We start from the raw sequence: 23,821 nt of genomic DNA on the forward strand, positions 1-23,821 counted from the left end.
TTTTGCTTGTCATTGCTTGAGTTACGTTCTGTTTCAAGAACTACATAATTTAGAATCAGTAAATCTAAATTGCAAAATTTTATATTTCGTTAAAATTTTTATGGTTTGAAAAACTCTAATTTTATAAAATAAATGGACAATATATCAAACTGTATATATTTAATAGCGCAAATCTTAATAATTTCAGATTAATAATAAATGTGTCGTCACTAATTCTGTGAAACGGATCTTAAGCCGTGACAACGACGGATGGTATAGTTGGTTATTGAATAAATTGTAATTGAAACTTGCAACTATTTTCCAAACTGGTGTATATATTCATTCATTAATTCAAAATGCCTGACCATTTAGGGGATGATATGCGAAAAGTCAAGGATGATAAAGAAGAACCAGAAAAAGAAATTAAATGTTGGTATATTTAACTTTGGCCACCTATTGTTAACCCGTTTATGTACCTTATTTTTTGTTTTGTGACTTATTTTACAATATTTATTATATTTCAGCGCTCGATGAAGGGGATATAGCACTTCTAAAGTCTTATGTGAGTAAAATTAAACATATAAAAAAACAATTAGTTTTAAATGTACCATGACTGGCAATATTTTGTATTTTGTATTATTTTTATATTGTAGGGCCAAGGACAATATACAAAAATAATTAAAGAGGTCGAAGAAGGTATACAAACTGTAATGAAGAGAGTCAATGAACTAACTGGCATCAAAGAATCCGATACAGGCTTGGCACCTCCAGCTCTGTGGGATCTTGCTGCAGATAAACAGACATTACAAAATGAGCAACCCTTACAGGTATATATATTTTATTACATATATCATCATTAGGACTCTTGTATCATTATGTTCAAGATGGGTGATGAGGGTGCTGAAGGAGTAATATCAGTAAGGTCATTCTACAGCAGAGAAAAGTTGTTTTTTAAAATGGTATTAAATCATACAAATATGGGGAGGAATGAAAGGGAAAATATAAAAATCTCTCTATTGTTAATATAAAATTGTATGAGTATAATAAACTTTTATATAAAAAATGACAGATTAACTCATAATTATTATGTTGCATATTATAGAGCTTGTGATGAAAATACTTTATTCTTACCATTTTCATTGGTAAATTGCTTGTCTTTATAAGAAATATGTAGTATGACAGGACCAGCACCAGCTGACCAGCTGCTTCTCTTCCTCAGCTATAACAATGAAGAAATTCTTATATCATGATGATTTTTATTACGCAGGTTGCAAGATGCACTAAAATCATTAATGCAGATTCCAATGATCCTAAATACATAATCAATGTGAAGCAGTTTGCTAAGTTTGTTGTGGACCTTGCTGATTCCGTAGCACCTACTGATATTGAAGAAGGAATGCGGGTTGGGTGAGTATTTATACAAAATTGTGATTATTAGAATTGAAAGAAATAAGAAGTCACCATAAGTGTGGCATCCTCTAAATCAAACTGTCAGTTTTCAAAATAATTGGACAATTTTCAATATTTCTAATTAAATATTTAAAAATTGTTCTAATAGCAAACTGAAGTGTTATTTATAGACAAATTTGCATTTTTCTGTGAACCAGTTGTGTTTGCATGGCTGTGTTTCAGTTTGAAGGCATGAATTTGAATGGCAGTGAATTAACAGGGTACAGAGGGATATGGTTACATGGGAGGTATCATGGGTGAAACAGTATACTCTGTTATGTCCATGGTACTGTTCATGTCTATAGGTGACAGTAACAACTTTCCATCAGGTGGGCCGTCAGCTTGTTTGCTATTGCAAAGTTGCATAAAATAAAAAATACATGAAATTAAAATTATGAGTTTTGCACTTGCATTATATTTTGGCTTCTTAAGTTTTCAAGTATTTTTGGCTATCAGAATTGAAATTTTCAGGATAGCTTAAGTAATAAGGATGTAATTGAATGGATTATCGGGTTATGATGTCAAAATACTGTTTAAATAAAGTAAATAATTCCAGAAATATTAGAAATTTATTGTTTTTGACAATTGACATGTGTAGTTAGACATAAGTCCATAGTAAGATATTTAATGTTTGTGGAGATAGACATATCATTCATGCGTACCCCAATATTGTTTAGTGCCCACGCCAGGATCCTAGAAACTTCGAGAAAACATGTTTGAAAATACATATACACTTTTTTTAAACACTTTGGAAAATAATTTTAAATATGCCTATATTTGTGAAAATGAAGTTTTGTCAATTTAGGGGAGTAAAGAAAGAATGTTGTTTTTAGTGTTGGCAACATTTCTGATACAACTCCCCAATATTATTGTTCATTGTTTTAACAGCTTAATATATTTAGATTATACATTGAGTTATTACCTTGAACTACATTGTCATTTAAGTAATTTATTTATACTTTTTATGCTTGCTTGTTACAATTGGTGGGGCTTACTCACATGTTGGTCTCATACTAATTATGTCACAAAATTTTTTGTGGAGCAAAATGTGACCTAAATTGGACTTATTATATTTATTATTCTTTATTTATTTGATTACTAAAATATAATAAAGTTTATATTTGACATGCAGTGTGGACCGGAATAAATACCAGATCCACATACCACTCCCCCCAAAGATTGATCCCACAGTTACAATGATGCAAGTGGAGGAGAAACCTGACGTCACATACAGTGATGTGGGCGGGTGCAAGGAACAGATTGAAAAGTTAAGGGAGGTTGTTGAAACTCCATTGTTGCATGTAAGTTTTTTTAAAAGGTTTCTTGTATAACTAGTAGTAGCAAATCACTAAGTATAGGGGTTGTCACAATAACGTCAAAAAAAAGTTGAGAAGGAATGTACATTTACTTTTAAGGTATCAAAAACGCAGTAGATGTTATAAAAATGGGTATGTAACTTTTTAACTAGTACCTATTTTAAATAACTTATTTATTTTTTAAGAAAGTGTAATTTTACTCAATTTAGAAGTATCAGTAAATTCCCGCGGCGCGCGTAATTTATGGAAAGCTCCGAATAAATTATAAAAATAAAAGCTTTCGAGAAGTAATGTGGCATAATGTATTTATATAGATTTGGCAACCCTAAAGCTAAGTAAAAGGTTAATCCTTTTATTCATAGAAAACGTCAAACCTATCATAAACCTATTTTAGCTATTTGTTCTGTCTTCGGTTTTGTCTATTTCTTTTGAGTTAAATTCTTAATTTGAAAAAAAAAGACAAAATAGTATAGTAGTTAAAATAGATTTGTAGGTGTTAGTTTTCATAAATAAGTATTTACTCGAATTGAACAAATTTTAATTTTATTATTACAGCCCGAAAAATTTGTGAAACTTGGTATTGAGCCTCCCAAAGGTGTGCTGCTGTTTGGCCCCCCTGGTACTGGTAAGACGCTCTGTGCTAGGGCTGTCGCCAATCGGACAGATGCTTGTTTTATCAGAGTTATTGGTGAGTATATTGTTATTTATGTAACATAAGCATATATAAATCTCGCTATGTCGTCCCGGCATAGAATAGGCCATCACTTCCTTTTTTGTGGGTGTCGTGAGAGGTGACTAAGGGAGCTTAAAGGTAGAGGGAAGGGCTACAGCATTCCTTTTAAAATATTTCTAACAGCCTAACTGCAGTTTCCAACCCATCTGCCAAGCGTGGCAACTATTGGCAAAACTCCTTTTAGGGGAAAGGCTTATGTTAAGCAGTGAACAGTTAATGGCTGAAATGATGGTGAAGCATACTTAATTCCTCTTGGAAGTGGCTTAAATAATGTTATTGTTAGGAATTTAGTTTTTGAGACTGGGAAGTAAAGAAAGAGTGGTGTTCATAAGCCAAGACAACATTCTGATACGTCTTCCCTAGAACAAACACTGCAATGAACATCTTTGCTTATTATAGTTTAAAAGCAGAGCTACACATTGTAGAACATTCTATTTAATGTAAAGAGACATAGTGTATAGAATTAATAGTATTCGGAATTAGCGTATGTATGAAACTAGTTATGAAAGTGGATAATCCAAGAAATTATGTAAGGAAAGGGCTTCCTTTCCTTACTGAATCCGAAACTGAGACCGGGATCCATAGGTCTTTACAGACCTTGGTTATCTACTTTAAGGCCATGGTGGGAAAATAAATATAAAAGAGTACAATTCGAGAAAAAAAAGGTTTTTAATACTAATATTAATTTTTAACTATGTCTGTATATTTATTTATTTATTTAACTAGTTTGGTATTCTTTTACATACATCAAAATATGTATACAGCGCGGATATATGTCTGATGGCATTCTCTACCAGTCAACTGTTATGCTAAACAGAGATAGTGCATTGGACTAATAAAATCAATTTGTAAATAAATTAAATATGTTAACAACATTAATACATTTTAAGAACACAAAAATAATATAGTGTTAAATTTTCAAACCAATACAGGCGTCTTTTTATATATTATATCATCTATATTAATTAGTTTATTTTCAAGATAATTATTTAGGCTTAATCTAGGACACTTTTCTACAATTAACAGAATGTAATGGTAAAAACATACTAACATATTCGCAAAATTCAGTAAATATAAGTCTGTCACTCTGGAATATTATAATAAAAAAGTAAAAATCAATACCTTTAACCCTTCTTTGCATACTGGTGGAAATTTCCATCATAACATTGAATGCCCAAAAATTATATTAAAGAACAATTTCACTTGTAAGTTGATCGTGTCTGGATACCTTATTAATGTCCATTGTAGGAAAAAAAAACCATAGCTGTCAAATTTATTTTTTTAACCATTTTTCCTTTTATTTTGAACATGAATTATATCAGCTTGATTTATTTCACCAATAAAAAAAGTCATGCAAAGAAAGGTTAATATGAAGTAAATAAGGAAATTTATAAAAATATTCAAATACACCTTTATAATTGCGCACACAATTTTTCTGTTGTTTAGCTAAAATAATAATAAGCATAATAGAAGGAAAGATAGAGGGCAAAAGAGGAAGAGGAAGACCGAGGATTAACTACATGGGACAGATAAAGGAAACACTAGGCGTCATGTCATATAGGGGGATAAAGGATATGGCCTGGGATAGAGCTGGCTGGAGGAAGATGCATGAATTAGTTGCACCGACAAGAGGAAACTCTTAAATGAAAATGAATGAGCTAAAATAACTAAATTATAAAATATTACAATATTTCTGAAATGAAATGCATGCAGTGACTTAATTTTTTTTGTATGAGATAAAAACTGATCATAGTGGATGTTTTATTGGTCACTCTTATAAATAAATAAATAAATGTTAGAAATGTAACCTTTTATGATTGTTTTTAAATTACGCTTAAACAGTTGAGCATATTTTAATGAAGGATATAGTAATTTATATACTTCTGTGAAATCTGTTTCGTTACTTTATGCGGGTGAAGCTGCAGTATACGATTAGTTTTAGTAAGATATTAAAATTATTGCTCAAGTGTATTTCAAATGATATGTTATATAAATGTGTTTCTATTTGAATGCAGGCTCGGAGCTGGTACAGAAATATGTCGGCGAGGGCGCTCGTATGGTGCGCGAACTGTTTGAAATGGCGCGCAGCAAAAAGGCCTGTCTCATATTCTTTGATGAAATCGACGCCATTGGCGGAGCTCGGTAAGCTTTGCTCTTCTCTGCTGCTTTATTCACCATAATTTGCTAATAATTTTATTATAGTTATTTTAAAAATACTTAGAAGCATGTGTAACACAGACAACACTATTGCTCAAAGTATTTAAAGTTATTGCCTAATTGGACTGGTAGTTCATATTACTAACAATCCCTTCCCTCCCAGACAGACGTGTTAGGCTTTGATTTCGAGTTTTACTTCGCTTACACGAGTGTCTTGTGTCTTATTTCTTTAGCCATCCCTTACGACATGGTGGGATAAATGTTTGTGATGTTCTTATGAAATCCTGGAGATGAAGAGATGAATAGGTGTGGTGATACGTGATAGAGAGTGTGGTATAAATTTTGACTGTTACTAAATTCGTAAAGTTTTTTTATTTTAGTTTTCCCCAGTTGTATAGTAACCATAGTACAAGCTCTGCTTAGTTTGGGAACTAGATGGCGTTGTACTATATTTTAAAGTGCTTTTATTTATTTATCTATATTATTAATTTACTTAGGTTTGACGACGGAGCCGGTGGTGATAACGAAGTTCAACGTACTATGTTAGAATTGATCAATCAACTCGACGGATTTGATCCACGCGGTAATATTAAGGTACAGTAATATAATTCAAAATTACTGGTAATAAAATTTCAATATTTACTTTATTAATTATTTATTGTAATTTTAATGCACTGTATAAATATATGTGTACATTTGGCGGTTTTATTCGTATGATAGGAATTTTCTCAACGCTCCGGCTGTGGAATGTGCTTCCTGCTGAGGTTTTCTCTGGAGACTACAGTTTGGGGTTCTTCAAAAAGGGTATTATTTAAGGTTTCTTCAGAGTTGGCAACGCGCACGTGATACCCTTAGTGTTTCTAGTATACCATTAGATGAGCTGTAGACTTGTTTCCTATCTTCGTGGTATAAAAAATGTAGAGAAATGAGCGTACACAGCTTGCGCTAGCAGTTTATGCTGGCGACTACCAGAGAGTTGGTCCATCGAGACTTAATTTAAAAATTAACCACAATGTTTTCCAGGGGGAACCGTGTACAGGTCAGCCTGATAGTTTGCATTACTACCAATGTGTGTTGTTTTACCAATATATTAACAATCCTTTTTTCCTCTCGTTTTCCAGGTTCTGATGGCTACGAACAGGCCCGACACACTGGACCCTGCCCTTATGCGTCCCGGCCGTCTCGATAGGAAAGTCGAGTTCGGTCTACCGGACTTGGAGGGGCGAGCGCACATCTTCCGCATTCACGCCCGTTCGATGAGCGTCGAAAGAGATATTAGGTTCGACCTGCTTGCACGCTTGTGTCCCAACTCCACCGGTGCTGAAATCAGGTATATGTAGTTCTTTATTCATTTCATAATCATATTTTTTTTAATGGGTGAAAATGGAATGGTAGGGGGGAAAGGGATTGTTAGTAATGGAGACTGAGAATCCCATTGCTAGCAATATACCCAACCAGGTCGACCTCCTCGCGGTTCTCCCTGGAAACTATCATGGTTAATTCCTGATGAATTCATCATGATGGGCTAACTGGCCTGTTTTCATTCTCATCTATCACCCTTAACTGGTACTCCGCCAGCGTATCCCGTTAGCATAGGCGGGGTTACTATACCATTTTCACGCATAAAAAAAAAAAAAACTTTTATACAACTTAAAAAAAATACAATGAATTTTCAAGAGTGAACCTTGCAAACAAATACCGATTAGTACAGTCGACTGTTCCCAGAATGTTTAATTATCAACAATTTTGTCATGCTACTGTTGTGATTGGTACTAACAAATGTTGTTCAATTCGGCGGCTAGTTCGTACTGCATCGGTATATCCATACCTAGGGACAGACTCGCGGTTAGCACAACACACAAGCGTTCGGCGAATAGACACGTATCTAGAGCGATGACTATAGAAGCATGGTACTATTCTCTTGTTATCTCAAAATATATACATGTGGGATACTAATGTGTAACGGAATGATCAATAATTGAATATAAATGTTATATGCATAGATTGGAACGTTAATTATAAAAAAAAATGGAATGAAGGAAGAATGGTTCGAATTTCAAAAAAAAAATGGAATGGTAACGCCTGCGCTTTAGGTTTTCGCTGGTGGGGTGCCAGTGAGAGATGAAAGGTCAAGATAAAAGCAGGTCAGTTGGCCCATCGTGAATAATTCGATAAGAATATAACCACGGTGGTTTCTAGGGTGAACTGTGTGGAGGTCGAACTTTTAGGGTATATGCTAGCAATGGGACTGTTAGGTCCCTATTACTAACAATCCCTTTCCTCCCTTTCATAATCATAATTAGGTTCTAAGATCAGTGGTTATCAACATTTTTTGGACCAGCACTTTTTTAAAGAAACAAAAATGTCAATGCCAATGAAATATAAAAATTTTGTTACATTTTATATATTATATAACTGCTATTCCATTAAAAAGTTCCGGCGCCTATCGACGACAGTAATGCCCTGAACAGACCGCTCCTAAAGTGCAATTTAAAGTTTTATGATTTATTTAACGAATGTGTTCTCACTATCAATGTTTTCTTTCTATGTTTCGGTTTAAAGGGTAGATTTACAGGGTACAGAGGAATAACACCTGAGTCCTCAGGAATGGCAACGCATGGGGGGTACCATGGGCAAAGCAGTATACTCTGTTATGTCCATGGTACTGCTCATGTCTATAGGAGACGGTTATAACTTTCCATCAGGTGGGCCGTCAGCTTGTTTGCCATTCTAAGTTGTATAAAAAATAAAAATAAAAAATCAAATTATATCGTATGGAGGCCGACTCGAGGTTAAGATTAGTAGCATTATTGTTAGCAATATTCCCCTACATTGCTAGCAATGCCACAATATGAGTGGCATTGCTAGCAGTTGTTAACAATCCCCTCCCTACAATAAATATTATTTATCAATACATATAATAAAGTCTTAACTGGTCACTGTCTGCACATGGAAGATATATAAAAAAAATAGTAAAAAAAAAATAATAATACGCAATAGAACCCAAAACAATGATCTTTAGAATTTTCATCTGTACGTTTGCACGCTAATCTCAGAAATGGCTTAACAGATTTGAATGCGATTTTCATTACTGCATTGCGGTTTGCTCAATTTAACATTTAGTGTTTGCTTTATTTCAATAGGTTTATAAATAAAAAAAGTTATATCAATCTAAAGAATCATATATAAAACGCTATAAAATAACCGATCAGTTAAATTGGCTGAAAGTTTTTTTTTTATTATATGTATTGATTTTCGTAAATTCTGTCTACTCGTGCGAAGCCGGATCATTAGTTTAAAATAAATTAAAATATGATTTTTATTTTTTAATGTAATTTCAACTAAATTTCATTTAGTAAAACGGCTTCTTATAATCGTCATCGTATTCCCCAGGTCTGTGTGCACAGAGGCGGGCATGTTCGCGATCCGCGCTCGTCGCAAGGTCGCCACCGAGAAGGACTTCTTGGAAGCGGTCAACAAAGTCATCAAGTCATACGCCAAGTTCTCGGCCACGCCGCGTTACATGACTTACAACTAAATCAATGTAAAGTTATTTGTATTAACGTATTTCTGATAATAAAATAAATAGAATTATCTAAAAAAGATTTTTATTTATATTATTACTATTTGTGCCTTCTACCTTATCAGAGGGAGACTGTACAAAAGTCGTTTGCTCGGGCATCTCTGTCCCATTCGTGTTTCTAACGTGAAGCAGTCGTGTTTGCATGACTGTGTTTTGATTTGAAGGGTGGGATATGGCAGTGAATTTACAGGGTACAGAGGAATAACACCTGAGTCCGCAGGAATGGCAACACATGCCCCCCCCCCCCCCATGTGTTGCTATTCCTGAGGACTGTAATGCTATATTTTCTTATTTTATCTAAGTTTCGTACTCTGTAGTTTCACAGGCATGATGGATAGGATCCTTTCAATTTCAAAATGAAACAGCCATGCAAGTATTGTTATGCTTGGGGACAGAAACGCGACCGAAACGGATTTTGATGCTGCCAATTTCTGTATAGTCTCCTTCATGGAAAGATATTATAAATTTACAATCTTTGGAATCGGGGTATGATGAGAGACAATTATCTGTGTGTATATTAGTTCAAGTATAATAAAATCCCTAAAATTTTATGCTACAATGCCCGGATATTGAAATAAGTAGGTACACTGCTTAAGGCTTAGAATGCGTATTATTTCCTGCGGGCAAAATGACCAGAGAGAGACTGTACAAAAGTAATTTATTTTAGTCATTGGTTCTATTCGTGTTTCTACCGTGAAGCAGTTGTGTTGGCATGGCTGTGTTTCGGTTTTAAGGGTGGGATATGACAATGAATTTACGGGGTACAGAGGCAACACCTAAGTTCTCAGGAATGACAACGTATGGAGTATTTCATGGGCGAAACAGTATACTCTGTTATGTCCACGGTACTGTTCATGGCTATAGGCGACGGTTACCACTTTCCATTTTCGGGCCGGCAGTTTGATTACCATTTTAAGTTGCATAAAAAATGACCATTGTAATTCTCCAAGACTAATAATGCATGACTTTCCTATTACAATATCCTGATTATTTGTAAACCAGATAAGAAATATTTTTGTTGGACAACGCAGAATATTTTGTTAACGCAGAATTTAGAACAATATTTTTTGAGAAATTGGTTTACTAAATTGATTCGAACCATAATCTAAGTCAAAACATCGTTCACCAAAGTACCTACCGTAGTTCTTCAGCATTGGTTTTACAACATGACGATTTAGTAGAAATTTTGCGGGTAGTTTAAATTTCTTTGTTCTAAAGAACCGAATAAAGGTTTTATAACACACATTTGACGCTGTTCGTTTTGTGGTTATCCAATAATTAAAGCTAAGGAAAATTTAAAAAATTAGAGCTGATAAGTTTGTCGCTGATGGTCTAATGCAAATTAATATTTACATTACAGTCTGTTAGGTAGTTTTTATTTCTGTAGTTATTTTACAAGTTCATTTTTAAATTTCATACATCGAAAGTGTTGCGTTCAAATAATTTTATTTCACTATGCCGCAAAATGTAAGTATTGTCTGTCAGTTTTTAATTTTGTACCAATTATGATGCATTTTTATGCTAATATGTAGTATCTATGTTTTAAATACACAATCGGGATTTAACACGATGAAAAAACCTTTGTAGGTAAATAGTACCTAATAGGTTGTGTCTCGATTGTGTATTTAAAATATGTGTAAACAACGCAGAAGTTTAAAATTAACTGTTATAGTATCTAGTTATATTAGTTTTTTAAACAACCTTTCTCTTCGAACAATATAGCTTTATAAAAAATATTAAATTTCACTTAATAAAATAAACTACCTAGTAGGTAGATAATAATTACCTATAGGCCAATTTTTTCACAGGCAAGAATTATTTACTGTTGAAAATTTGTAAAAATGAATATACTTTAAAAATCAATTTATCGTTTTAGGACGCATTAGCAGATGTAGTGGAGATATGTGCTTTAATTCAATGTCTAGGATTTAGCCTGAAGTCATTGGAGACGAATGATGCAAATGCTAGCCAGGATGGAGGTGGTGTCAGGACTGTTACTATCAATTGTCAGGTAATATCCATTTATTATTCTGTGTGGTTTTGGCATAGAATGTGCCACCCCTTACTTTCTCCTGGGTGTTGTAAAGGACGACTAAGGGAACTTAATGCTTGAGGGATGGGCAGCAGCGTCTCTTTTAGAACATCATCAAAGCGAAACTGCAGTTGCCAACCCGTCTACCAAGTGTGACAACTAATAATGGGGGAGGGCTATGTTTAGCAGGAGACGGTTAACGGCTGATATGATGACGATGAATCATTTATTAGGATTGACATACACAATTGGTAACAATTAATTTTACTAACCCTATAAAGAGTAGTATCACAGTATGTCTTATTCAACCGACTTCAAAAAAGGAGGTTCTCAATTCGGTTGTATTCTGTTTGGTTGTACCTTCTAACTCCATTAGTTCTAAATCAATAAGAAACATGAGTGTGACAGAGATACTAAAGCAGACTGCGGCTCCTTCTTGCATAATACTTAACTAACGTTTATTTTAGAGTTTTTTTTTATGGGTGATAATGGTATGGTAACCCCGCCTGCGCTAACGGGATACGCTGGCGGAGCACCAGTGAAGGGTGATAAATGAGAATGAAAACAGGCCAGTTAGCCCATCATGATGAATTCATCAGGAATTAACCATGATAGTTTCCAGGGAGAACCGTGAAGAGGTCGACCTGGTTGGGTATATTGCTAGCAATGTGATTCTCAGTCTCCATTACTAACAATCCCTTTCCCCCCTTTATTATAGAGTTATGTTAGACTAGATCTAGTCTTTATTTTTATACTTACACAGTTATCACTTTATAATGAAAATATCATGGTTCGGGAGGAAAGGGATTGTCAGTAATGAGATCTAACAGGATCATTAGTAACAATATACCTTAACAGGTCGACCTTCACTCGGTTCCTCCTGGAAATCGTCGTGATTAATTTTAGATGAATTAATTACTAAGGCCCAACTGACCTGCGTCATCGTATATCGTTAGCGCAGGAGGGTTTACCATTCCATTTTCATCTATTGAAAAAAATAATCAAAGTTATATAAATTCTTTTTATGAATTTATTAGACATCGGGGTTACATATTGTACTGGAAAGTGCCAACGTGTCCTGTTCATGCCCCGCCACCAACCAGCAGAATAGCGGATTGTGGCAGATTTCGGGCATTACTGGCGGGAAATTACATGATAAGGTTTTTTTTTTTAATTAATTCATTTTTATGACTCTTAGAATAGTAAATAAGTTGACCGCGCACCTGAACGAAAGTGTTAACTGTCGTCCATAGACATGAACGGTACCTACCATAGACTTAAAGAATATACTGTGACGCCCAAGGTACCCCATGTGGATTGCCATTCCTGAGGACTACAGCGTTATGCATCCGTACTTTGTAATATTACTACCATATTTCACCCAAAAGTCGTGTATATACAATACTTCTTTCATCATACGCCTGTTCTAACCAGTTCTATTTTTCATGGCGCTTAGAAGGCCATAATAGTTGACAGCTATAAAAAGTGACACCCGTCGTGTATGGATATGAACAGTACCATACAGATATACAAAATATACTTCCAATGTAATTATTTGCCATACCATTATATTACCTATTCATTTATTATATATATATATATTTATTATATATATATATATATATATATATATATATATATATATATATATATATATATATATATCTTACATATAATACCTCGCTAGAAACTTTTTATCCTAATGGTTATCAATTGCTCGAGTTATACGGTCAGTCCATTACTGCTTCAGCTTGCAGATTCTTCGGAGATTATGGGTGACTTTAGTTCTTCTGCGGATTTCTACGCTCTAGTTTGATTTCTATACATATAAATGCTGTAGGTACATGAAGTAATATTTTTTGGCAGGAATTTGGATGTACTCTTCTCGACTCGTTACCGAGGGATTACCGCGAGCGTCTCGCCGCGGAACTGCGGGAGATGATTAAATGTATCAAGCAGTATAATAATTCTGAACTAAACAAGTCCATATTGGAACCTGTCGACAAGTCTGCGAGTATGGTTGAACTCGGCACACCTGACAAAAAGTAACTAGATTTTATCTACATACCAAATTTCTTATAGGATAGGCAGAGAATGCTTACCTTTATATTACCTTAGTTATATGTATAATGGAAATTTTATGACCTTACTATGTTTGTCGTTTCCGAAAATTGTTTCGTTTCGAATTCATCCGGAAGTCTTCTTAAGGATGAGTATGGTGCTGTACGTTGCAGAGTCTTGTGAAAAAAGTTTTATAAAATTCCTATTACATATATACATCGTTAAAAATATTATTGTTTGTTAGATTGTGCCAAGCTAAAGTGGATACACCAACCCGTTATCGCTCTTTGGACGCCTTGACTAATCCAAAAAGGGAAGCTGAGCAGCCATTACCGGCTCCAGGCCCATTGCAGCGGCAGACACCAAGCATGTATGCTGATGACATTTCTAAGAAAGTATGTAAATATCCTATCCAAATTTTTGCCCCTGTAGGCGTATAATAACGCCTACAGGGGCAAAAATTTGAATGTGATGTGAACACCACACTTGTACCTAAATATAAAAAAATTGTCATCCTTTTGAGCCTGGCTTCTGAAGCCAACTTTGTTAGAATTAGAATCTATAACTTTATTTTGGATCATCTTCTTACCCTTATCGCAATTATATAAATTTTGGGATTGGCGTAATATATTTTTGTACATATTATCCAAGATTTTGGCTTTTAGTTTTACAGCCGGCCGCCTGCCAGGTTATATCCGCCACTTACATTATGGAGGTGAGATAGTTTGGGGGTGAGTAAAGGAAGTTGGCAGAGAAGAAATTAAACTTTATTGAATTATTGAAAAAATCTTACTCTTTAGATTCGGTCATGTTGTTGATTTTGGGAATAAAATATTCTCCTGATATATTTATTAAATTTTAAATTAAATATAATACCAAATATAAAATCAAACAGTACAGGTATTATTACAATTTTGTGTTAGACCGGAGATTTGGGGGAAAACATGAAAATGTTTAATTATCAAAAAAATCTAAACATTTGGCGTTCTATTGTTTCTGCCTACCCTAATGGGAGACAGGCGTGGCAGATATGTATGTATGTATGTAACAAAAAATTATAGTAAATAGTAATATTGACCTTCCAATTAAATTTGTATGGAGACTTAAAGACAAAAACTAGTTACTAATTGCACATTGTTACCATTGTGGAATTGCTAGTAAATTAATTAAAGTGTTAATTTTAAACATTCGCGCATGTTTATATATATTTACATACATACACGTGATGACCATCACGTGGTCCACGACGATAACACGACGTGGTGCAATTCACGTCGAAACGTCGTCAATAAAGAAGCAGGTATGTAGGTGCTTTATACCTGTAAAGGCTTTTACATCGCGCTAAGTTCCGATTGTGTATTTAAAATAATGAAGAGTTTTTTTATCTATGTTGAGTTTAATTTTTATTTTAGACAATGTGTCGCAGGCAGAGTACGTACACTGTTTCTTCAATGTCTGGTAGTAGCGTAAGGCGACGGAATAAAACATCAAGGTGAGTTGAGTTCATTAGGTAAAGACACTCAAACACGAAACAAAGATAACTTTAATTTTCTATGGTGTGTAGGTGTTTTTATTCAATATATATGAAGTGATGAATACACCTATTGCAAATATTATGTAAAATGCTTTTGATTGATCTACCTACTGGAATTTTTTTTGGAAAGAGTGTAGATTTAAATTTTGACGTGCTTAAAAGGTATTTATTAATTTATTCTTGATTTTAGCCCGATTCAGAGTCAAAGCGGCATTCTTGATAGATTGTTAGCCGCAGAGAAAGTAGCTGAAGATCTACGCAGCAGACTATCGTCAGTGATCAGAGATTTTGTAGAAGAAGGAAGGGATGATTCTTCTATGTCTTCAATGATATTAGATGTATCCAAAATATCAATATTAAAGGTAAATAATACAGTAGTTTAATTGTGTGTTAAAAGTGGAATAGCACGTAGGATATAAAAAAGAGTAATGTAAGATTGTGTTTAACAATTCTGCGTGTTCTACTGTTTGTACTACGGATTGTGCTCAGAGGAATTATTCAATATGATGCCTACGGCCACTTTCTATCATCGTACGGCTCGCTATCGACAGGGAGTTCACTCTCATACCCTACAACCTAAATGGTCGCGTACAACGCGGTTTCAGAGATGTTTTCTCTCACGAATACTCAGGTTATGGAATGAGCTCCCTGCCGAGCTTTTCCCAAGAGACTACAGCATGGGGTTCTTCAAAAGCGGGGTAAAGAGTTTTTTTCAGGGTCGGAAACGCGCGCGTAATACCTCTGGTATTGCAGGCGTTCATAGGCTACGGTAACCGCTTACCATCAGGTGGGCCGTATGCTTGTTTGCCACCTCAGTGGTATAAAAAAACTAACTTCAAGTGTGACAAAATCAGTTTTTTTTTCAAAACTAAACTATTGAACTAATTTTGATAAAAAGTCTATAGGCCCAATTTGTAAGTATATCCATTTGGATAAAAAAGATTTTACAAATCGGTTTAGAACTGACGGAGTTATGAGGTAACAAACATAAAGAATACAACTGAATTGAGAACTTCCTTTTTGGAAGTCGGTTGAAAACAGTGTAGTCTAAGGTTGTCACTATGAACAGATGGTGTCTATAATATGCGTTAATATGTGTTTATGTAGCGAGCAAGTTACGTTCTTTATTTCAAACGGTCATATTTGAGTCACAGAATAAAGAAGTTAGCTCGTGAGAGTACCAGGAAATGACCTTCCAGTATTATGGAGTAGTACTAATCAACGTACTGTGGTGCTTTTATTACCAAACTATAAGGTTTCCTAAAATACTAAAACGTCGCCAAGACACACTCAATATACCTGCTATAGCAAACGTGTCTATAGGTGGTGATTACTTACCATCGGGTGAATCGTAAGTTCGTTATCCCGCAACCCTTTCCTTTCCCATAAACAAAAGTTTGGGGATATCTCAAAAAACCGAAAATTAATTTCTATCGTGAAGTATACAAGCGAAGTACAATTATTTACAGGGAGAAACATCAAAGGCTCAATTCGCTTCCAGTCCCAATCTTTCAGGGTTGGACTCTGTTCAGGAAGACTTCCCGAAGAGTCGTTTGAAGCGTTTCGAGAGTGCTTCAACTTCTAACTTGGGTCCAACTAAACAGATTGCAAAAGGCGATGGAAAAATTTCACGTTTGCGTCGTTTGTCTCCTAGTCTGTTTAAGGCCAAGAAAGACAGCCCGATTATAAAGACTGATTTCAAAGCAACAGAGAGTAAAAGTAAATTAAACGGTAAGTTTCTGCTTTTTAGTTGATATGGTTGGAGTGACAGTGTTTTGTAATATTAGAAGTGTAAAATTTTGTAAAGATGTTTAAATATTTATTACTCAATCATGTTTAAACAGTTGAACGGATTTAAAGGAAATTTTGGCACACAGATAGGCCATATTCTATATTGTTTCTCGTGACATTGACTGTATGAATCAGTATATGAAGTATATTAATAGGATTAGCATTAATAATAATTTCTATAGTTCACGTTAAAATTAAACTAAATGCCCAAATAAAGAAATTATAGTATACCCGGATTTATTAAGGTCCTGTTTCACCTGGCTTTATCCGGGTACTTTAGGATCCAAAATTCTTTCCCATTAAAATAATACTTAACGTTTTAATATTAATACAAATTAACATATACCATCATATAGTGTAGTGTTACTCTGTCCTATATATAATCCGGTTGAAATGTAATTTTGTAATTCTTTAAAACTTTCAGCTTTATTTCGGCCAAAAATAGTAACACCGGTCCTAACTCCAAGAGGCAAATCAGAATCAAGTCCTAATATTAGCTCTTCTAAAAAGAAGTTTAGTCATGTTAAATCCACTATACCAAGGCCCACAAAAAGAGAGTGAACTAAGAAAGCTAATTTTTATACAAATAAAACACATAAATTTTATTAAAAACGTGTTTGTAAAGAAAATAATAAAGTCGTTTTTGAAATTATTAACAATTCTTTCATTTACAATCTAATTACGTAAACAAAATTTTTTGGTTACGCTATAATACAATTGATCTTAAGTTATGAATCAGACAAATCAGAGTTTTTATATATTTTAATCAATTCCTCTACTTCTTTTTCTAAATTGGCATTCCTTTTACCATTAGACTTTTTCTTTGTTTTTGATCTTGATGAATATTTGCAAATATAGTCCTTATCTTTTTTATTTGATTTAGTACCTGAATGTTCCTTGTTTTGCTGTATGTGAATTGTTGTAGGATATGCTACAGTATCTATGTTTTGTTTCCTACATAAATCTCTGTTATCTTGAATATCGTGTATACTTTTCATATTGTTCTTATTTATAAGTTTATGAAAGGTTTCATCTTCACTGTTAATTTTTTCTTTGTTATGAATATTCTCTTTTTTAGACCTTTCGCTGATTTGTATTTTTTGATTTAATATAGTCATTTCTTTCAGAGTGTTTCCGTCATTTTGCAATTTCATTTTTCTGTTCTTCTTGGCTAATTTCATACAAATAGTTGCTTTTGGGTAACCGGTAAATTGTTGATAACAGTTGCCTTTATCCAATGATATAAAGGTGTTAAAAAATCTCTTTGGATGGATGTCATCAGGAGTATCATTTAACAACACATAAGCATTCTTTAAAAAATGTTTTTTGTCTATGGGATTTTGCATTCGAAAAAAATTTTCCAATTGTTCATGCGTTTTTAATCTTTTAATTGCATTTCTTTGAACTATATTGTATGATACCACTGCCATGATAACGAAAGCTGGATCATTACTTAGTATGTGATCCCAGAGAATCAGCCATTCAGAACAAGTTAGTACTTCGCTGAATGCTGTCTCTAATATCTTGAGTGCATACGTTTGACTTGTGATACCAGTTTCACAGAAGTGATCTAAGAGTTGCTGATCATGTTCTGATAAAATATTTTCAACTATAGCCAAAATACTTATTGGAGGGAATGGTGCATATTCAAACCAAAGTTGGCAATAATTTAATAATATTGTAGCTACACATTCAAATAATAACAAGGGGTCCTTTTGCAATACTTTTACGAATGGAAAAACAAATGCAGGAAGAAATTTCATTACTCCAAATAATGGGCACCAATGTGCAAGGCAAGATAACAATCTTTTCAAACTTTTAAGCGTGACAGAACTATGGATAGTAAATTGTTTCTCGATATCTTTATAAGCTGGATGTATCCCTTTATCAATTAAAGAAGAATATGCATTCCTATTTCTAGGTGTATTAAGTAGAGACCTCCATATAATTGATCTAAATTTGTCAGGGTATTCGCCGTATTGCATTAATATTCTTCTCAATCTTACACTATCCATGCATATCCGCATCTTCTGCTCTACTTCAGCTTTAGAAGAAGATACATCTTGTCTCGCTAACTTTTGCATTGAAGTACATAGTTTCTCTTTCTTTAAATCACTTATATTCTGTGCTAAGTCCATGACATATGATGAGTTGTAAATATTTACCTCTCCTAATTGTAAAATACAAAGGAAATATTTTCCGGTTGGACTTATTACAAATCTTTTTATACATGATGAATCTGGGCAAATACTGTGTATAACATTTAATATTTCCAGATCTAATAAATGAAGAGTACAATCACTACTTAAAATAGCAAGGATTTTATTGGCTCCGCCATCAAATATTTGTGGTATAAAAGCTATTTGCTGAGCCCCACTTATATTGTGTTTTGTTAAATTTATTGATTTTAAAGCTTTCCATGTGTCCATACTGAATAATATTAGCATAGGCGTGAGACCAGCCATAGCCATAGCTCGACCATTCATTGTGAACGCAATATTCTTCAAATGTTTTAATTCACTTGGTATAATCTGCTTCACAGATTTCATAGTTTCATTTTTCCATATTTGCACTGTATCATTTTGAAAACACGCGACAAGATAATCACCAGCCGGTGTGAACATAATTTGCTGGATTTGAGCATCTAGATACGTGTTAAGTGTGAAGTATTTAGTGTAATTACGAAGTTCCCATAATATAGCTTCTACAGAACTGGCAGTAAGTAAATTATTATATTTACTATTAGAATAAGAGATATGTTTTACAGGTGCTGTATGACCGGTCAAAGTCAAATTTGTTTCTCCGTTATCTATATCCAAAAAGCTTATATCATATTTTTTGGCATTAGCAACAATTAAAATGTCCTCTTTATTGGGAAGGAAGTATAAAGCGGTACAAGTTCCTACACTGCTCAGTTTCCAGAATTTAAGATCGGTGAAATCCAAAATGAAAATATTACCCAAGTTGTCGGCACATGCTAGTTTCTCGTGTAGGTCATCGAATGTACCAGATGAGAATCGAATCCTTCTATTTTTGCCATTGGAATCACGAACTGTGTGGTGTAATTGTAGTATTACCCCATCTTTAGGTCTCGATTTTAGTTTCAAATCATATTTTTCTATATTTCGGGATTGTAGCTGCCTTTGATCCATCTATGGTATATCATTAATCATTCACAAAAAGAAGTTTTAAAATGATTCTCATATTTTGTTTATACAATTATTAAAATATTTAAAATTTGGCGATTCCGACAGATTTCCAACGATACGAAATGACATTGAGCACTGATTGCCATTGATTGACATTTTTAATCTATGTCTGAACTGTTATTGATCGATTAGGATTAAGTAGGTATTAATTTCAGATACTCGTTCTTTATCTATGCACTTAACACACTGTTTTTAATTTCTCTATTATCTAATTGTTGCACTAACTTCAAGACCATTTAAAGGGCACTCGTTTTTACGAGTTCTTAGTTATAAGACGATATTTTTCTGAAAAAAAAGTATAGATCTTAATTACTCACATATTTTTAGTACACTGGTGCTGCTGAAATATTCGTCATGTATTCATACGATACAACAAATCTCTTTAACAGACGGTTCAAGTTTAAATTATACCAGGCCATATTCAAGATCAATAAAATATATGTATATGTATTTTATTTTTATATATTAAGTTAATAAATCCATTTAGCTAGTATGCTAATTTTTATATATAAATATAAAGTATAAAGTATAAAATTAAAAAATATAAAGTATAAAATTAAAGTAAGGCCTCAAAGAGAATAAATCTCATGTTCATAATTAAGGTTTTTTTTTTTAATTTAAGTAAGTAAGTATTGACATACGTTATATTAATGTTTGCTTACTTATCGAAAGACGCATGCAGTTTGCATCTTAAAACGGATATGCAACACTACTTACTTTCTATATGCTTACTTCCTTACTGATATTATAAATGTAAAAGGGAGTTGGTTGTTCCAATCCTCATGAAATTTGGTATGTTACCTACTGTTTCTTTTAATAGGTGATAATGAAATGGTAACCCCGTCTGCGCTATCGGCATACGTTGGCGGGGCATCAGCGAGGGATGATAGGTGACGATAAAACCAGGACAGTTAGCCTATCGTGACGAATTCCACAAGAGTTAACTACGTGTTTCTAGGAGGAATCGCGTGGATGTCGACCTGATAGGGTTTATTGTTAGCAATGGTGCAGTTAGAGGCCATTACTAATAATCCTTTTCCCCCCGTTACCTACTGTTTAGGACGAAATACGAAATTTTTTATCTCAGTCACGCGGTCAAAGTCGCGAGTAAAAGATAGTATATATTATTATAACAAGGGAAACAAAATCAGCAGGGACCCAACAAGTACGTTTGTTTGGATATATTCTAAAAACGTTCCATAGTGGATGCATATAAAGTAGGTGATATCTGTACGATTAAGAAAATATTAATTTTTTTTATACAACTTAGAATAACAAACAAGCTGACAGCCCACCTGATGGAAAGTGGTAACCGTCGCCTATAGACATGAGCAGTACCATGGACATAACAGAGTATACTGTTTCGCCCATGATACTCCCCATGCGTTGCCATTCCTGAGGACTCAGGTGTTATTCCTCTGTACCCTGTAAATTCACGCTATATCCCACCCTTCAAACCAAAATACAACCATGCAAACACAACTGCTTTACGGTTGAAACACGAATGGGACAGAGGTAGCCAAGCAAACGACTTTTGTACAAAGTCTCCCTGTCTGTCTGTAATGGTAAAAATAATATGAGAGCTCTTAACTATAAAGTAGATTAATAAAAGCTAAAACAATCTATAGAATTTTTTTGTATGTCTGTTTGTACGTATGTTTAATCCGGCGTCACTTAAAAACTAGTACACTAAATTATATGAGGATTTTACAGGATTATTCCTGTAGGTCTAATTTAAAATATGATTACTTACCATCAGGTGGGCCGTATGCTTGTTTGTCACCTTAGTGATATAAAAAAAAATACGTCATCTAGCAGCAGTTAGTTTATTTCAATAGCTTATCTACTTCTAAAATTCACGCGTACGAAATAATGTACAAAAAGTCAGCTTGATATATATTGGTATGGAAAATCAACTCCCTTAATTCATAAATTGTTAAATTTCTCATAAATTTAGTTTGATTATTGAACTGTTTCCTTCTTTTGAGTTAAATTTCCAATTTAAAACAAAGTGACAAAACCATGTAATAGTTAAAATAGATTCATTGAAAGTTTTAGTTTTTATGAATAAGGAAGTATGTATTTACCTCGCAATACAAATTCATGGTTGCAGCGGTCGCTGACCATCAGGCGGACCGTATGCTCGTAACAAAAGGAAACAAGTATCAGACTTATTCCTTTTTACTATTCAGTGATAAAAAAGTGCACTTTCTTTAGATATTAGAGACGCCAAATTATTTACCTGCGAATGACCTGTAACGTTGTTGATTTAATCACCAAGCTAATTATTTTCTTTAGGAATTCCACATTTAAAATAGTGCAAATAGTGACTGTTCTTTAATTTTTATTTCTTTAGTCGTCTACTTCGTGTTTACCGTAGATGAAGACCAGTTGTGTTTACGTTTTTTGATTCGTGACATGTGTCCGTTACTATAGCAACCATGTAATATAAGCGCTTTATTGTGTGTCTCTGCTTATATTTAGGGGCTTTCTGCTGTAAGCAAAACAATATTTACTTCTAATAAAATTGTAATATGTCAATCATATTTACATCTATAACTACTTAATAATAAAGTATAAAATTGCAAACGACCGTACTCTGTATAGAAAATATTTAAAAATCATAATTGAAAAATACTAATTCAATCATATTTAGAATATTTGTTTGTTTCTATCATCATCATTATATCAGTTGTGAACTGTCTACTGCAGAACATAGGCCTCATAGGCAAATTAGCAACCGCAGTTAGGTTTTGGCGATGTTTTAAGTGGGACACTGCTACTCATACCTCGGTCATTAAGTTCCATTAGTCATCTCTTCTAACACCTACGGGAAACAACAGGAATAGCCACTCAATGCCTACGGTATTGCCATTTCAAAGGATAAGTGTTTAAACTGGGAAACAGAAATTCATGTTTTACATCAGAATTAAGAAAAATAATTTCTATTTATACATGACTTTTGAAATATTTTCTATTTATACATGAAATATTTTCTATTTATACATAATTTTCTTTTTAAACATGACATGTAAATATATAAAAACATAAACATATAGGTAGTTACAAAAAAAATGTCAAAATGATTGTTTCATTTAAATCAATTTTAACGGCTACGGAACGAAGCATAGACAAAATGGAGCGTCGTCGGTTACGGCTTATGACCCTAAATATTATCAGTCTTGGCGTATTTTCTCCGTAAACAGTTCCGTTTTTCAACTCTCGGGGAAATGCGAGTTAATTTGACGTAGAGACTATGATTACGGCTGTACAATAGTTACTGGCCAGCGCAGTGTAGCGGTAGACACGACGCGCGCTCACGCGCATTGATCGCATTCCACTTCTGATAGCGACTTGTATTTTTGGCGGGCTTTTTGAAATGTAGATATCTATAAAAATAAATGAGATTTCATTGTAAACTTTTTAAACGTAAAGTTTATCAAATGAATGTCGATAAACATTAAACTGGTTTTTCGGTCGCTACAATCAAAATATGTAATTTATACTTCTACCTGATCGCATGGGAGATTGTCTATTAAATCACACTGGAATGCCTTGTTAACGAAGTGTTCGCGTTACAGATAAATAGCGACAGTAAAATGTCTCAGTTTTCTCTGAGATTCCACGAGCGCTATGTCCGCCGTTTCGGGTAGTCGGGCACATGCCTACGTACAAGTTGGTGGAGAGTGCTGGCGCGTTTAGCCGACTCCTGCGTAGTTTGAAGATGTGTTTCCTCAACGTTCTACGGCTGCACGTGTCACAGAGTCAACGGCAGAAGCGTCTTTACAAGCAATACATGGAGCAGTTGACAGGCGCTTACGTCGAAAGATGCACTGACCTGAACACAATGCATTGGGAACAGAGATACTACAGGGAACAATCGCCGGAGTGGCGGTATTCCCTGCCGTGTGACGAGTACTGGTATGCTACGGAAGCCTCCAGGTCGTTCTGTGGGTCGGAATGTTCAGACAGCGGAA

The 23,821-nt window shown here is 34.1% G+C and overlaps 3 protein-coding genes across 5 annotated transcripts; 2 read left to right on the forward strand and 1 right to left on the reverse strand.

Moving 5' to 3' along the window:
• Positions 1-11: 11 nt before the first annotated feature.
• Positions 12-9,237, forward strand: LOC113516049 (26S proteasome regulatory subunit 7). The gene is made up of 11 exons (XM_026900392.3): positions 12-103; positions 188-408; positions 504-541; positions 633-806; positions 1,247-1,386; positions 2,561-2,729; positions 3,300-3,432; positions 5,493-5,619; positions 6,132-6,228; positions 6,756-6,964; positions 9,028-9,237. The coding sequence occupies exons 2-11, from the start codon at positions 336-338 to the stop codon at positions 9,170-9,172; spliced, it is 1,305 nt and encodes a 434-aa protein (XP_026756193.1). The 5' UTR covers positions 12-103; positions 188-335; the 3' UTR covers positions 9,173-9,237.
• Positions 9,238-10,377: 1,140 nt separating this feature from the next.
• Positions 10,378-17,282, forward strand: LOC113516242 (uncharacterized). 2 transcript variants are annotated; one of them, XM_031908848.2, is made up of 9 exons: positions 10,380-10,684; positions 11,094-11,228; positions 12,287-12,409; positions 13,116-13,294; positions 13,555-13,705; positions 14,723-14,802; positions 15,035-15,206; positions 16,314-16,575; positions 17,060-17,282. In XM_031908848.2, exons 1-9 carry the CDS (start codon positions 10,673-10,675, stop codon positions 17,194-17,196), a joined length of 1,251 nt encoding a protein of 416 aa, XP_031764708.2. In that variant the 5' UTR covers positions 10,380-10,672; the 3' UTR covers positions 17,197-17,282. The 2 variants fall into 2 exon arrangements, with proteins under 2 accessions (XP_031764709.2, XP_031764708.2); XM_031908849.2 differs by lacking the exon at positions 12,287-12,409 and having other exon boundaries at positions 10,378-10,684.
• On the reverse strand, positions 17,237-22,315 carry LOC113516294 (TBC1 domain family member 31). 2 transcript variants are annotated; one of them, XM_052895258.1, is made up of 2 exons: positions 22,087-22,315; positions 17,237-20,129 (listed from the first exon to the last, which is right to left on the reverse strand). In XM_052895258.1, the coding sequence occupies exon 2, from the start codon at positions 19,785-19,787 to the stop codon at positions 17,364-17,366; it is 2,424 nt and encodes an 807-aa protein (XP_052751218.1). In that variant the 5' UTR covers positions 19,788-20,129; positions 22,087-22,315; the 3' UTR covers positions 17,237-17,363. The 2 variants fall into 2 exon arrangements, with proteins under 2 accessions (XP_052751218.1, XP_026756493.2); XM_026900692.3 differs by having other exon boundaries at positions 21,932-22,315.
• Between the last annotated feature and the right edge of the window lie 1,506 nt (positions 22,316-23,821).

Source organism: Galleria mellonella, unplaced genomic scaffold (assembly GCF_026898425.1).
Source record: "Galleria mellonella isolate WM207_F2 unplaced genomic scaffold, CSIRO_AGI_GalMel_v1 utg266, whole genome shotgun sequence".
Classification (NCBI taxonomy): Eukaryota; Metazoa; Arthropoda; class Insecta; order Lepidoptera; family Pyralidae; genus Galleria; species Galleria mellonella.

What these genes read in the sequence shown, in the direction of transcription:
- LOC113516049 (XM_026900392.3), top strand. Translation starts at nt 336, where the DNA reads ATGCCTGACCATTTAGGGGATGATATGCGAAAAGTCAAGGATGATAAA. An exon ending in ACCAGAAAAAGAAATTAAAT is followed by an intron (nt 409 to 503) that starts GTTGGTATATTT and finishes ATTATATTTCAG; the next exon opens with CGCTCGATGAAGGGGATATA. An exon ending in GAAGAAGGAATGCGGGTTGG is followed by an intron (nt 1,387 to 2,560) that starts GTGAGTATTTAT and finishes TTTGACATGCAG; the next exon opens with TGTGGACCGGAATAAATACC.
- LOC113516242 (XM_031908848.2), top strand. An exon ending in CTGATGACATTTCTAAGAAA is followed by an intron (nt 13,706 to 14,722) that starts GTATGTAAATAT and finishes TTTTTATTTTAG; the next exon opens with ACAATGTGTCGCAGGCAGAG. An exon ending in CCAAAATATCAATATTAAAG is followed by an intron (nt 15,207 to 16,313) that starts GTAAATAATACA and finishes AATTATTTACAG; the next exon opens with GGAGAAACATCAAAGGCTCA.
- LOC113516294 (XM_052895258.1), bottom strand. Translation starts at nt 19,787, where the DNA reads ATGGATCAAAGGCAGCTACAATCCCGAAATATAGAAAAATATGATTTG.